Here is a 16,069-nt window from a genome sequence, read left to right as displayed (position 1 = left end):
AAAGCAAGTCCTCGGTCTGCTCTTTATTTTTGAAAAAAGCCACTTGCAAACTCGACAGGCCAGCCTCCCCGAGGGAACAAATAAGACCTAGGCCCTGCCGGGCCGGCTGGGGGAGGTGGCCGCAGAGGCTGCCCCTCTGGGTGCCCCAGGGCCCCTCCTGGCTGCGGACCGGGGGCAGGCCCCTTGGAGAGGGGCCCCTGACGGTACGCTTGAGCACACATTGCCCCTTTAGCCGAGCCGCTCCGCCCCCTCTGCCGACAAGACTCAGAAACCTGTTGAAAACTGAGGGTGGTGCCTAAGAAATAAGGCCCAAGGATTGGAAATGGAGTAGGGCCCCGTTTTTCCATGGGGTTGAAAGAGGGGTCCCCGTTGGTTTCTGGGTGTTGTTCGATGCCGCTGAGCAGAAATCACGGCCGTCTCAGAGGATCTCCCAGGGCTTCCATTTGGCAGAACAGGTTTGAGAAACTCCCATCCAATCTGCCATCCATAGTCAAGAAGGGAGATGGCGCAGGCTGGATGGGGGGAAAGGGGGGGTGGGGAATGGGGGGAAGATCCTCTCTAAGCTTGGGGACTCGGAAAGCTGGTGACTTTTTAAGGACATTGTCCACAGGAACATAGATCCAAGATAGAAGGTCAGAGGTTGGCGTCTCGTTGGATCCCCGCGTTCCTCCAAAGGGAGACTCGGGTGCCGAGAGGCCAGGCGAGCCAGGATTCTCTCTCTCTCTCTTTAGGACCATCTGGAAGCTAAGATGCATTGATTCCCGGCCCTCCCTTTAGAGCAGGACTTCTTAACCCGGGGCCTGGCAACTTGGGGCTTTGGCTTTTCACTAACCGTATTTCAGCATAATTGCTTCCTCTGTGAGCCTGTGTGTTTTATTTGATGCGTTTCCAAAGCATTTTTCTGAGAAGGGGTCAAGAGGCTTCACCAGACAGCCAGAGGGGTCTGGGACGTCCACAAAACAAAATAGTTAAGGCCTGCTTTGCGAGTGGTAAAGATTGTGTGAGCCAGGTAACTTGGGGGCCGAACCACCGGTCCCATTCTCACGGCGTGGACTGCCAGATTTCTTTTAGGAACGATGGCTGGCCCTTGTCGCCCGGCTTCTCTCTGGCCTCCGGCTAGCCCCTCAGTGAACGCCGAAGCGCAGAGTAGCCCGTGTCTTGCTGCCTGGAATCTCTAATGATGTTAATGGATCTTAGATTAGAGCCAGACAGGACCTTGGAGCTCATTTACCCAACTGTCTGATTTTCCAGAGGGGAAAACTGAGGCCCAGAGATGTCTCACTTGGGTATAAGTGGCAGAGGCAGGATTTGAACCCAGGTCCTCGGGCATGAGATCTGACATACTCTCTGATGCACCTTACTGTGTGTGCTCCGGCTAGGGAAGACTTTGCCATCTGTGAAGCATAAGGAAACTAGCTGTGGCTCAGTTGTATAGTTTCAGAAATGTCCTGAGGTAGGGTGAGGGGCGGGAAGGTTGAGGTCACCTGGCACGCCTGGTTTTTCCAAAAGGTTGTCAAGGGTTCTTTAGCATCTCTTTCAAACTCTGATCTGGGGAATGAGAACTTCTCTCAGCCTGGACACTTTACTGCTATTAATCCCAAAGTCCCTGACTTTGGCAGCCACTTCTCATTGTTGACTCATGGAGCCAGTGGCCCCTCAAACCTCAGATTTTCTCTTTTCTGTCTTTAGAACCCAAAGCCTGCCTTACCTTTTCCCTATTTGATTTTCCCCATTGTGCCCTATCCTTCCTGACTTGGGATGTGCAGGTGATCCACAGTGCTACTTCAGTCTTTTCCGCCTGCCCCTCTTTCCATAATGGAGAGGGTGCTGGGCTAAAGGTTTGTTCTTGCCCCACAGATGCTAATGGCTTCTCCCATCTGTGGACGGAGCCTAGGCCTTGTCGATGCCCTCTGATGTTTTGTTTTGTTTTCCTAGGAGGTGCTGAATGCCAATGAACCCAGCAGTAATTTCTTAACCACAGCAATCCGCCCTCATGGCATCTTTGGCCCAAGAGACCAGCAGCTGGTCCCCATCCTTGTTGAGGCAGCCAGGAGTGGCAGAATGAAGTTTATGATTGGGTAAGCTTAGCGGCTACTCCTTCCCACCATATTTCCACATCACTGCTACCTCTACTTGCTGCCCTCCCTACTACTTTTCTGCCCTTACAGAACACTTTGCAGTTTTTAGGGTGCTCTCACAGCACTGTTGTATTTAATCTTCCTCCGAGTCCCCAAGATAAAAAATATGCCCATTTTACCGATGGGGAACCTTAATTAAGTGAGAAGTTCCAAGTCCTGCCGTTCCTAAGGAAAGGAGCCCAGACTGGAATCTATGTCCTGTACCAGAACCCAGGATAATAAAAGTTGACATTTCAAATAAATAATGATAAGAAATAAATAAATAATGGAGTCGACATAAAGTTTCCATTGCATAAGGAACTCTCCCTCTGACCTCCCTAACAACCCCATGAGGTTGGTTCTTTATTATCTCCTTGTCACCAATGAGGCTAAAGCAAGTCTCAGAAAGATAACGTGACTTGCCTGGGATCACGCAGTTAGGAAGTGCCTGATGTAGGATTCCAAGCCAAGTCTTCCTGACTCCAAGGCCAGTGCTCAATTTGCTCTGCTAACACCGCCTCTCCTAGGAGGCATAAGTAATGTGGAAAAAGAAGAGAGCAAGGGGCCTGCTGATCTGATCATCCAAAGCATCCCTTTGCATGTCATGCACTATGGAAAGCCTGCTTTAAAGGTAGCTACTGAATGCTTGCTAATTTAAAAGAAAAATGAAATGAATAGTTGTTTGCTTTGGGGGGGAGGGGCAGCGGTCTGGGGTTTTTGTTTGTTAGTTTGAAAAAGTTGTTGTAGGTTTCTTTGGTAATCTGTTTGTTTGTTTTTAAGAGAAAGTCTGTCTATTCCTCTCTCTCGGATTTTTAGGAACTCTTGGTACTTTCCTAAATCATTCTAAAGATTTTATAGTTGGCTATACCAGAAGTTGTGATATCTTCTTACTTACTTTTTTTTCATTGTTGCTAAAAGTTCTCTGCTAATCATATATGTGTGTGATCGTCTGCGTTCTCTAGGAATCTTACCCTTTTGGAAAGATTTTTGAAAGTAGAAGCCTGAGGGCTTTTAAGATTGTCTCGTTTCCAGGAGAGATTTATTTTGTGTATATTGCTTACTTCTTTGTGTAGCACTCTAGGTACTGACTGGGGGTGGAGGGGTGGGGGGGTGGGGGGAGAATGGCATCCAAATGTGATCCTTTTGCGAAGATCACAGATAAAAATAAGTCACTACTGGACGCCCACCCTCCCCCTCCCCAAACAAAATAAAACCCACCCCAAGATTCTAGGCTCAAGAGACGCAGTTCTTAGAACAGGAGAAGGGCTTTGACATCATCCAGCCCAGTCTTGCCGAACAGGTTTGGGAGACCCCCACAGAGGATCTGGAGAGGCATAGTCAACTTCCAAAAGACCTTAAGTTCCAGATCTTTGAGATTTCTTGCCCTCCCTTCTCTTTTGTTGTTGTTTTCATCTTTTTTCAATGCTTTATTAAAAACTTCACTTTGAACACATTGTTCCAGCTTTTAGATCTGATAAGGACCTGCCAGGTCGTAAAGTCTTAACGCCCACGTTTTTCCAGGTGAAGAAACTGAGGCTGAACTGTAATGCAAAGAGCTGAAGCAGAGCTATTTCCATTTAAATGAATTCCTGTCCCTTCCTCCTCATCCCCAGCGGGATCCTTTGTCTGTTCCTTCTCATTCACTTTTTCTCCCTTGGCCCAGTTGGAGTTGACTCCTTTCTTCTAGCTTTTTTTTGGCTCGGGATTATTTCATAAAGGTCTCTCCAGATTTCTTTGTATTCCACACACTTGTCTGACTTAATTACTTTCTTGTATTCCCTTGCATGAATGTATGACAACTTATTTAACCATTCCCCTATTGTTAGATATTTCAGCTGTTTCCAGTTTGGGGGTTTGGGGCTTTCACTTTTCCTCCCGATTCCTTCTAATGCTGCGCGGCCAACCTTTGACTTCTGTTGAATTCTTTCCTCCCTAGCCCTCTGTCTTCTCCCTCTCCGCCTCGGCGCCTCCACCGCCGCCTCCGCCTCCTCCTCCTCCTCCTCCTCCTCCTCCTCCTTCCATCGGTTTAGATTGCTTATTCCCCCCTCTGGTGTTTCATCTCTTACTTTGGGGAACAGGAAAAGAAGGAAACGAGCAGGTCTCAAGCACCTACTATGTGCCAGGCACTGTGCTAAGGTTTTTACAGATAATCTCTCATTTGATCCTTATGACAACCCTACCCTGGGTGGTAAGTGCTGTGATTATCCCCATTTCACAGGTGAGGAAATTGAGGCAAACAGGGTGAAGTGATTTGCCCAGGGTCACACAGCTACTGAGTATCTGAGGCTGGATGGGAATTTAGGTCTTCCTCTATGCTGTGCTGGTGATCATGTCTCTGTGGAGGGCCAGGAAGGAGTTTGATGGGGAGTGGGGAAGGGTCGAAGGTACAAGGAGGAGCAAAACATCTGTTTGGCTTCAGCCCCAGGGTCTGGGAAGGGGTACATCAGAGAGGGGCTTTTCCTTCAAACTAGAGAGTAGGAGCAAAATGAAGTATAGTAAGACTACAAGGACAGCTGGCCAGGCCAGCCGTGGAGCTGCCTAGGGGTCTTGTTTATGTGGCTCTGGAGAGCCTTAGCTTTGGCACAGAAATCCATCAGCATCTCAGAAACCCAGAGAGGCAGCCACTTTGATAGGCCCTCACTTCCAAGGCACCTCAAGGTCTGAGTGCGAATTATCTGTTCCAGATACAAAGTCAAGCTTCTACTTTTGTTCCTGCAGGAATGGGAAGAATTTAGTGGATTTCACCTTTGTGGAAAACGTGGTCCATGGCCACATCTTGGCTGCAGAACATCTTTCCTCAGACTCCGGCTTGTGTGGACAGGTAGGTCCTCTCATTCTCAGCCTTGAACTTACGGAGGCCCCCCTCTCTCTCTAGCAAGTTGCTTCCATTAGGGATATGGAAGATTTGGGGATAGAAGACACGATTTTGTGATAAACCCAGAGACTCTAGATTTTGGGATAAGAACTTACTATTTGACAAAAATTGCTGGGGAAACTGGAGAATAGTATGGCAGAATTGACCAATATCTAACACCCTGTACCAAGATAAGGTCGAACGGGGTTCATGGTTTAGATGTAAAGGGGGGGATATTTTAAGCAGTTTAAAAGAAGGCATAGACTTCCTCTGAAATCTATGGAGAAGGGAAGAATTTAGGGCCAAAGAAGAACTAGAGGACATTATGAAATGCAAAATGGAAACTTTTCATGATATTAAATTAAAAAGTTGTTGTACAAACAAAACCCATGCGGTCAAGATTAGAAGGCAAGCAGAAAGCTGGGAAAAAATTTTCCATCCACTATTTCTGATCAAGGCCTCATTTCTGAAAGATACAGAGAACTGACTCAAATTCATAAGAATGCAAGCCATTCTCCAATTAATAAATGATCAAAGGATATGAACAATTTTCAAAGAAATTAAAGCCATTTCTTATCATGTGAAAAAATGTTCTAAATCACTTTTGATTAGAGAAATGCAAATTCACACAACTCTGAGGTACCACCTCACCCCTCTCAGATTGGCTAAGATGACAGGAAAAGATAATGACGAATGTTGGAGGGGATGTGGGAAAACTGGGAGTAATTTAGAACTATGCTCAAAGAGCTACTAAACCGTATGTGCCCTTTGATCCAGCAGTGTCTCTCCTGGATCTGTATCCCAAAGAGAGCATTAAAAAAAGGAAAAGGACCCCCGCATGTGCAAAAATGTTTGTGGCAGCCCTTTTTGTAGTGGCAAGGAACTGAAAACTAAATGGAGGTCCATTAATTTGGGAATGGCTGAATAAGTTATGGTATATGAAAGTAATGGAATATTATTGTTCTATAAGAAATGACAAGCAGGCTGATTTCAGGAAAGCCTGGAAAGACTTTCATGAATTGATACTAAATGGAGTAGAACAAAGAACATCGTATGCAGTAACAAGAAGATTATGTGATGATCAGCTGTGATGGCCTTGGCTCTTGGTGATTCAGGGCAATTCCAATAGTCTTGTGATGGACCGAACTATCTGCATCCAGAGAGCAGATTGTGGGGACCGAATGTGGATCACAACATAGTATTTCCACCTTTTTTGCTGTTGTTGTTTATTACTTGCTTGGTTTTTTCCTTTCTTGTGGTTTTTCCTCTTCTGATCTTATTTTTCTTGTGCAGCATGGTAAATGGGGAAATGCGTGTAGAAGAATTGTGCATGTTTAACCTGTATAGGATTACTTGCTGTCTAAGGGAGGTGGGGGAGAGGGAGGGAGAAAAATTTGGAACACAAGGTTTTCAAAGGTGAGTTTGAAAACTATCTTTGCATGGATTTAGAAAAACAAAAAACTATTATAAAAAAAAAAGAGAAAGAAAGATCGTTTCTACCACAAATTATTACAAAGGAAGAGATATAAAGTGTGACACTTGGGTAGATTACATGTCACTATGCTGATATCCTGACAAGTGTCTTTCTAATGTGTATTCTGTTTGCACTTCCTGCTTTTTTGGCAGGGTTTTGAAATACTTTCACTCAAGGAGAAATTTTGCCGGATATAGTTTCACTGTAAATGGATCTTGTGGAATTTAAAAAAAAAAGACACTATTCTGTGATCTGAAGCAGAAGCAGTATTGGGTGAACCTGGAATCCATTGAAATTGCCATCTATGTTGCTTTTTCTTAATCTCAATATCTCTCTCTCTCTCTCTCTCTCCCCCTCTCTCCCCTTCTGTCCCTCCCTCTCTAGGCTATTCACATCACCAATGACGAGCCGGTCCCTTTCTGGGCCTTCCTGTCCCGTATTCTAACAGGCCTGAACTACGAGGCTCCGAAATACCAGATCCCCTACTGGTTGGCTTACTACCTGGCCTTCTTCTTGTCTCTGGTGATCATGGTGATCAGTCCTCTCATCAAGGTCAAGGCTACCTTCACACCCATGCGAGTGGCACTGGCTGGCACGTACCACTACTACAGCTGTGAGCGAGCCAAGAAGCTGTTGGGCTACCAGCCACTGGTCAACTTGGACCATGCTGTTGAGCGCACCGTGAAGAGCTTCTACCATCTGCGCAAGGCCAACTAAAGTGAATCCACGCCGCCCAGCAGATAACCCCTCTGGGGAAGTGATAGCTCACTCTTTATTCCCAGCCTGCACCTTGGGCCTCTGCTACTAAAAACAGGTTTCTCTTGGACCGGGGCCTCTTCTCTTTGGCAAAAGGGTAGAACTTCTGATGCCTTATTCTGAACGGTACTGCTTGGGGGGAGGGAAGGAACAGTATTGACCTTTGTAAGAACCAGCCCCCTTTGTATTTCCTTCAGATAAGGCAGCTGCCAATTCCACCTCCCCCTCGCCCTGACCACGGTGACAGCTTTCTGTTTTCCTATTACCCCTTCCCTCCATTTTGCTGTCGTTTGGGCCCACCTTCAACGTTATTTGCATTCTGACCGCCCCATCACGCGTTCACATCCTTATTACCGTTCTGTGACCTCCCCCACCACCATCCTGGATTCACTAGCCTCCCCCATTACTGTCATTCTAGGCTCTTTGGCCTCCACTGACCCCCCCATTTTGTGCTATCTGACACCCATCCCTGCCTCAATTTTGTGTTCTGACCACCCACACCACCTCCATTTTGTACTCTCCGACTTCCTGTACCATCCGTATTCTGTACTCTCTGACATGCCCCACCACTCGCACTCTGTGCTCTCGGACCTCCCCCGCCACCCCCATTCCGTGTTCTCGGATTATCAGCCCCATTCTGTGCTCTCGGAGCTCCCCCGCCACCCCCATTCGGTGTTCTCGGACTACCACCCCCATTCTGTGATCTCTGACCTTTCCCTCCACTCCCATTCAGTATTCGCAGACTACCACCCCCCGACCGGGCTCTCAGAGCTGCCCCGTCACCCCGATTCGGTGTTCTCGGATTACCACCCCCCTACCGGGCTCTCGGAGCTCCCACGACACCCCGATTCGGTGTTCTCGGACTACCACCCCCCTACCGGGCTCTCGGAGCTCCCGCGACACCCCGATTCGGTATTCTCGGACTATCAGCCCCCATCCGGGCTCTCGGAGCTCCCGCGGCACCCCGATTCGGTGTTCTCGGACTATCAGCCCCCCTCCGGGCTCTCGGAGCTCCCGCGGCACCCCGATTCGGTGTTCTCAGACTACCAGCCCCCATCCGGGCTTTCTGAGCTCCCACGACACCCCGATTCGGTGTTCTCGGACTACCAGCCCCCATCTGGGCTCTCGGAGCTCCCGCGTCACCCCGATTCGGTGTTCTCGGACTATCACCCCCCTACTGGGCTTTCCGAGCTCCCGCGTCACCCCGACTCGGTGTTCTCAGACTACCAGCCCCCATCTGGGCTTTCTGAGCTCCCACGACACCCTGATTCGGTGTTCTCAGAGTATCAGCCCCCATCCGGGCTGTCGGAGCTCCCACGTCACCCCGATTCGGTGTTCTCGGACTACTATCCGCAGTCTGTGTTCTCCGACTACCATGCCCATTCCGTGCTTTCCGACCTCTCCCACCACCCCCATTCTTTGTTCTCGGATGTCTCTGATTATTCTCATTTTGTACTACCTGACCACTCCCACGATGCCCATTCTGTGCTCCCTGACCTTTCGAATTACCCCCATTTTGTGCTCGCTGACCACCCTCACTACCCGTATTCTGTGCTCTCCGACCTCTCCCACTACCCCCATTCTGTGCTCTCTGACCTCTCCCACTACTCCAGTTCTGCGTTCTCTGATCTCCCCCAGCCTCATTTTGTGATCCCTGCCTTCCTTTATCACCCGCATTTCGTGTTCTCGGACACCCACCCCCACTGCCAATTTGTGCTCTCTGACATCTACCCCTACTGCTATTTTGTGCTCTGATCACCCTACTTCAATTTTGTGTTCTCTGACAACCAGCCCCCATTTTGTGCTTTCTGGGCATACATGCCACCCCGATTTTATGCTCTAGCCCCTGACCTCCATTTTGTGCTCCCTTGCCCCCTCTCCACTTTGTGTTCACCTGGCACCTAGTTGTGTGATCGTGAGCAAATTGCTTCCCTTCTGTGAACCTCGATTTCTACATCTATAAAATGGGGAAGATCCCATTCGCCCTATCTCCTTCACAGGGTTTGTTGTGAGGTTCATATCAAATGACATGTGACGGTACTTTGTAAAGTGCAATCCGCGTGTAAATTATTTCTGTTACCTAGTGAGGGGAAGAGCTCCATTCTGTGTTCTGCGAGGAGTAACCCTCTTCCCGTCTACCAGTGCAGATTGAAGCCTTTTTATGCCTTAGGATATGGTTTCCGTGAGTCGCTGTGGCCAACAAAGAATGCATTCCCTAGTGGCTTACCTTATGGAGCTAAGCCCCTCAGAGAAAAGATGCCCAGTCTATATACCTGGGCCCAGCCTCTGAGCCTTTCCAGCCTGCTAAGCCTACTTGAGCTCAGGCTCTGTTCCCCCTCTTTCCCCCCACCCCCACCCCGGCCACAGCCTTTGAGACCCTAGGGTCGAACACACCGCTATGCCCCACGAGGCGTTGGTGGAGGAGGGAGCCATTACATGACATCACTCATCCTTTTCTACTCATTGGTGGGATACTTGGAACAACGCGCTTTTGAGTGAAATTTTCTGCTGTGGTTTTGCTTCTAAATAAAGTTCATAGTACTGTACCTGCTGCCTGGTGTCTTTGCATTCGTTCTATGGGGCAGGACCCTTTGCTGCGTGCCACAGGGAAGGGGTCCAGAAGGTGGGGGTGGGAGGGAAGGATAGAGACGAATAAGGTCCAGCTCCTGACCCCAGAGACATTATCAAGTCAAGAAAAGAAGAAAGACAGTAATATTAGGGCACCAATCCCAATAGCAGACATCTAGGGAGATCAGAGGAGGTTTGAGGGCCAAGACACCATTTAACCTGGGTCACCAAAACTAAGGTGGAGCTGGGGAACATTTCAAGCTGCCAGAACTGTCTCAACAAAGGTACCGAGGCAAGTCTAGCCCACGTATGGTGACTAGAAAATCATTTGCTTGTTGGGGCAGAAGAAAACAAAGCTGGGGAGGTAGGTGGGGGCTCCAACTGAGGAGTGTTAATTCCACTTAAAACAGTAAATTTCTTAGTAAAGGGATGGATGGGGGGAGCAAGTTTTGCATGGGCTATTTCATTGTACATTCCAGTCCTGTCCGACTCTTCACTATCCATTTGGGGTTTCCCTGGCAAAGATACTGGAGTGGTTTGCCATCTCCAGCTCATTTTACAGGTGAGGAAACTGGACAATTAGGGTGAGGCGACTTGCTCGGCATCACACAGCTAGTAAGTGTCTCAGATGGTATTTGAACTCGTGTCTTCCTGATTCCAGGAATCTATCCCCTGCAGCTCCCGCTGGCCTGGCAAAGATGCAAATCAGAGAAAGTGGAGGCTTAAAGAGGGGCTCTTGCTTCTCCAAAGTGTAGAGAAGTCTAAGGAGAAAGATACCAAGATAGAAGTAGTCTTATGTTATGTTGTAGTTATTCAGTAATGTCTTGACCCCATAGATCATTGCATACCAGTCCCTTCTGTCCTCCACCATCTCCCAAGGTATTATGTAAGATAGTCTGAGCTAGTGTGGTGTAGTTGTGGAAAGAGAGCCAGGCTTGTGATCAAAAGAACCCCGGGCTCAAATCCTATTTATAATTAAGGCTTTCACATCAAATTGGAAGGAGATCTACAGTGGAAGGCCCCCAGGGATCTGTGCTGGGCCTTTTACTGTTTCACATTTTTATCAATGATTGGAAAAAGGCATAAAGGCCGTGCTTATCAAATTTGCCAATGACACAAAGCTGGGTGGTCTCCAAAGAGATCCTGGCTGTTTCTAAGACAAAATTTAATAGGGCAGAACTAGGAGAATGGATGGAAGTAACAGAGAGGCTTATTTGTGCTTAATGTCAAGAAAGGCTTCCTGTCCATTGATATAATGGGCTACTTTGGAAGGTGGTGGGTCCCTCTTCACTGGAGGTCTTCAAGCAGGGGTTAGGTGATCACTAACGAGATAGATTGTTGTAGGGTTTCTTTTGGGTTGTGGATTAGACTCAATGGCTACCGAGGTCCCTTATAACTCTTAACAAAGTCTAGGATCCCAGGAAAGACTTTCTCACTATATTACACATTAGCTATTTCTTTCAGGATTTGCATTCTTGATGACATGCTTGACAGAATTAAGAGCTTAAATGTTACCTAATTAAGAGAGTGAGTGCTGCTTGGCATGCCTTCCAGAAATTGATTTATTTCCATTACAATTTTAGTTTTCGCTTCTTTGAGAATATGTCTCTCTGATCAGCAGTAGAGGCCTGGAGTTAGACTTAGATGCCAATCTGGAATGTAATTTTCACAATGAGAAAAGCTTTTTTAGGCCTGCAATGATGGTCAAAGTCAATCTCTGAATATGTCTTTTAGGAGAAGGTGCTCGATAGTGTACACGTGATGAGAAGAACAGAGGTTGGACATTTACTCACTTTAGGAATGATTGTTGAACTTTTTCCCTCCATTTTCATTCAGAAGATGGGAAAGATGGAAAGAGGGAGAAGGGCATTATTCCCATAAAATGAGAAAAGCCTTGGTAGGCCCGCAGTTACAGTTACATCCCCATCTCAGAATATGGTATTAGGAGATGATTTTCCAAACAGTACTCTTGGTGCACAGAAGAAATAAGTTTTGCCGTTTATTCTAAGAAGAAGCCACTTGGCCATTTCTCTTCATTTTAATACAGAAGATATGAAATACAGAAGGAGGGAGAAGGTTGCAATGCTTGTCACTTGATAAAGACTTTGCGAAACCAACAATGATGGTCAGAAGTCAATCTCAAAATATGTCATTGAGAAGAAAATCAGAGAAACTGTACACATGGGCTGAAAAGAAAAGTGGTTTGTTGTTTATTCTCTTCAGAAATGATTGTTGAACATTTTCCCTCCATTTTGGCCCTAAAGATATTCACAATGGAAGGAGGGAGAATGGCCTCAGTCTTCTCACCTGAGAAAAGCCTTGGGAGGCCACCCTTTAGTCTGAGATTTCACCCTCCGAATATGGGTCTGAGGAGAAGCTTCTCCAAGCAGTCCACATGGTGACGAGAAGAGAAGAGTGTTGTGGTTTATTCTCCTCAGAAGATTTTGTTAAACATTTTCCCTTCATCTCGACTCAGAAGGTCGGAAAGAGGGGCAAGAACTTTTCCCTTGTCTCCTGGGATATGCCCTGGGAGTTAGCAGTTGGGGTTTTGAGTCAATCTCAGAATATGTCAGTTGGAGGAAAGTTCTTGAGGCATAGTACAGTACATGATGAGGAGAAGAATAGATGTTTGTAGTTTATTTTCCTCAGAAATGAGTTCAAAGACATTTCTCTCCATTTTCAGCAAAAAAAAAAAAGAAATAAGGCAACAGAAAGAAGGGTGTTATTCTTGTCACCTTATGAAAGTCTAGGGGTCATGCAGTGAGGGTAAGAAGTAAGTCTCACAGTATGTCACTAAAAAGAAGTTTCTTGAGGCAGAATCCGTAGGTGGTGAGAAGAAGAAGAGAGAAGTGAAATTTATTCTCCAAAGCAATGACTTAAAGGATTTTTCCCTCCATTTTGAATCAGAAGATAGGAAAGAGGGGGAAGGCCTTTTGTCTTGTGACGTGAGAAAATCCTTGGGAGTCCAGTAATGATGCTCAGACGTTAATCTCCGAATATGTTCATGAAGAGAAGGTTCTAGATACAGTACATATGAAGAGGAGAAAAGCAGGTTGAAATTTGCTCACCTTAGAAATGATTGTTGAACATTTTCCCTCCATTTTGAGTCTGAAGATAGGAAAATGGATGGTGGGAAAAGAGCATTATTCTTATAAAATGAGAAAAGCCTTGGGAGACCCACAGTTAGAGTTAGATGCAAGTCTCCAAATATGGTACTGGGGAGAAGGTTCTCCAAACCATACACTGGGCGAGGAAAAGAGGTTTGAAATTTATGCTTCTCAGAAATGACTTGAAGGACATTTTGTTTCATTTTGAGTCAGAAGACATGAAAGAGCGACAGAGGGAGAAAGGTGTTTGTCCTGTCACTTGAGATAAGCCTTGGGAGTGAGAAGTGAGAGTCAGAAGTCAACCTCAGAACATGTTAGTGGGGAGAAGGTTCAAGAAATCGTACACAAGGTTTGGAGGAAAATGGAGGTTTATATTTTCTTCTCCTCCAAAGTGTTGGTTGAACATTGTGCCTCTATTTTCATTTAGAAAATAAGAGGGAAAGAGGGAGAAGGGAGGTCGTTTTATCACCTGATTAAAGACTTTGGTGTAAGCAATGAGGGTCCCAAGTCAATCTCAGTATGTTACTGGGGAGAGCCAGTATACATGGTGGGGATGACAAAAGAGGTTTGTGGTTCATTCTCCTCAGAAATGATTGTTGAATATATCCCCTCCAATTTGAGTCAGAAGGTATGAAAGAGGGAAGGAGGGAGAAGGCCTTTAGTCTTGTCACCTGAGAAAAGCCTTGGGAGTTAGAAATGATGATCATGAGTCAATCTCAAAATATGTCAGTGGGGAGAATATTCTCGAGTTGCAAGTTGAGAGGAAGAAGTAAAAATTGCATCTTTGTCTTTTCTCCTCAGGAATGACTTGAAGGACATTTCCCTCCATTCTGAGGGAGAAGATAGCAGCTGAGGAAGAAATAGGAGGAGTAGTCTAGTCTCCTCAGAGAACAAAGTTGAGGCGGTAAGTTCTCAGTCCTTTCTTTCTCAGACAAGGCCTGTTTGGGGCACGTTTGCTCTCCATTTTAAGCAGATAACAGGCATTGCTATGATAAGGTTGGGGCCGGGCCTAAATTCATGCATTGTTTGGCACCTTTATTTCTCATCTTGAGGCCAGAGACTAATATGAGGTAAGGTCCAGTTCAGTCTCCTTAGTAAACACTATTGAGGGTGTAAAGCTCCTAGTGTCGTCAGGAAAAGACTGGTGTGTGTGTGTGTGTGTGTGTGTGTGTGTGTGTGTGTGTGTGTGTCTGTGTGTGTGTGTGTGTGTCTGTGTGTGTCTGTGTGTGTGTATGTGGGAATTTTGCTCTCCATTTTGGGGCAAGAAAATGTGTTTGAGTTGAAAAAGTTCTTAGTCCAGTTTCCTCAGAGGAGGATTTCTTCTCCATCTTGAGGTAGATTGCTCCAAGCAGAGATGGAATTGGTGAGCAGGGTCCTGATATCATGAGAAGGCTACCTGAGGTGTGAGAATTATGGGCAAAGAAATGAGACTTGACTATCTTTCAATAAATTGCTAATGGGGAGAGGGGTTCTAATATCATTGGGAAACAACCTGGAGTGGGGGAAAAGGGGGGATACAAAAATTATACTTATCCTCACCTGATCACCTCAAAAAGACTGTTGGTAATATTTGCTCCCCACTTTTGGAGTGGGGAGAGAGGTTTTAATATAATTAGGAGGTACTCTGGGATGGGAGAAAAATGAAACTTTACCTGGTCTTCTCAGAAAACATTATTGGTGATATTTGCTCTGAATTTGCAACTGGGGAGATAGGTTCTAACATCATTATAATTCACCCTAGCTTGGAAGAAGAGGGGATAAAAAATCAGAGTAGCCCTGATATGATCTCAGAAAAGTCTGTTGGTGATATTTGCTCCCAATTTGGAAGTGGGGAGAGGGGTTCTAATCTCATAAGGAGGCATCCTGGGGTGGGAGAAAATGGGATAAAAAATGAGAGTTGACCTGACCTGGTCACCTTAGAAAGATTGTTGAAGATATTTGTTCCCCATTTGGGTTTGGTGAAAGGTGTTCTAATATCATTTGGAGTCTCCCTGTTGTGGAAAAAAGAAGTTAAAGAAATGTTACTTGACCTGACCTTGAGTCATCAGACAATATTATTGGTGATATTTGCTCCCCATTTGGGAGCGGAGAGAGGGCTTTTCTTATTATTAGGAGGCACTCTGTGGTGAATGAAAAGGGTCAAAAAATGATACTTGACCTTATCTCCTCAGTAAAGCCTCTTAGTGATATTCTCTCCCCGTTTTGGAGTAGGAAGAAATGTTCTGATATCATTAGGAGGCATTCTGGCATGGGAGAGAAGGAAGCAAAGAAATGAGACTTGACCTTATCTCTTTAGTATAGACTTCAACATTTATTCTCCTTTTTGAGGTAGATCATAAAAGATAAGGGAATCAGTGGCATTGAGTATGATCCTAGTTCATCTGGTTTCCTCAGATAATTATATTTGGCAGGAATTTTCATCCTAGCAATGGGACAGGAAGCAGCGAATGGGGATGATAGAGTGTCTTGTTTCCTCTGAAAAGGCTGTGGAAGGAAACATTTCTTTCCCCCCCCCCCAGTCTTAGAGCAGGAGACAAGAATTGGCAGGAGAGATGTGTTTTTAGGGGTAGTTCCAGTCTTCTGAGAAGAGATTGTAGTCTAAATGTGATGGGGGGCTTATTTTTTATCTTAGTGCTAGATTGAGGCAGCAGTAAGGGAGTGTGAGCATCCCCCGTTCAGTCTCCTCAAAAAATAATGGTAAGATGAAGGAGGGGAAGGGGTTTATACCCCTCACTTAGAAGAGAATGAATAAATATTTGTTTTCATTTTAGTAGGCAGTAGGAAATTAGAAAGGGGAGGGATGGGGAGGAAGAGGAGAAGGAATTCTGCTTTCGTGTCCTCAAAAATATGCTTGGGTCTTTATTTGCTGTTCTAGAGACAGAACAGCAAAAACTGAGGGAGGAAATAAGTATTTATTAAGTGTTTAATTATGTGTCAGGTAACATACTAAGTGGTTTATGTATTTCGTCTCATTTGATCCTCACTACATCTCTAAGAGGTAGGTGTTTTGGTCTCCATTTTACAGATGAAGAAACTGAGGTGAAGTCAGTTGCTCAGAGTCACAAGGGGCTGGGAAGTGTCTGAGGCTATGTGTGAATTCAGGTTTACCTGACTCCAGGCTAAGGGTGCTATCCACTGTACCACCATCTGCCACAGAGTAAAAAAGTCTCAATTCAAGTCACCTTCAGAAAAG

General features: G+C 45.9%; 1 protein-coding gene across 1 annotated transcript in view; it reads left to right on the top strand.

Moving 5' to 3' along the window:
* Nucleotides 1-7,239, top strand: part of NSDHL (NAD(P) dependent steroid dehydrogenase-like) — a 42,201-nt gene extending 34,962 nt beyond the window's left edge. Inside the window, exons 6-8 of the mRNA XM_031944915.1 lie at nt 1,936-2,078; nt 4,836-4,938; nt 6,830-7,239. Coding sequence (XP_031800775.1) covers nt 1,936-2,078; nt 4,836-4,938; nt 6,830-7,162 — 579 coding nt within the window. The 3' untranslated portion in view covers nt 7,163-7,239. The remainder of the gene's footprint in view (nt 1-1,935; nt 2,079-4,835; nt 4,939-6,829) is intronic.
* The last annotated feature ends 8,830 nt before the right edge of the window (nt 7,240-16,069 follow it).

Source organism: Sarcophilus harrisii, chromosome X (genome assembly GCF_902635505.1).
Source record: "Sarcophilus harrisii chromosome X, mSarHar1.11, whole genome shotgun sequence".
Taxonomy (NCBI): domain Eukaryota; kingdom Metazoa; phylum Chordata; class Mammalia; order Dasyuromorphia; family Dasyuridae; genus Sarcophilus; species Sarcophilus harrisii.
This window is presented reverse-complemented; position numbering and strand designations above follow the sequence as displayed.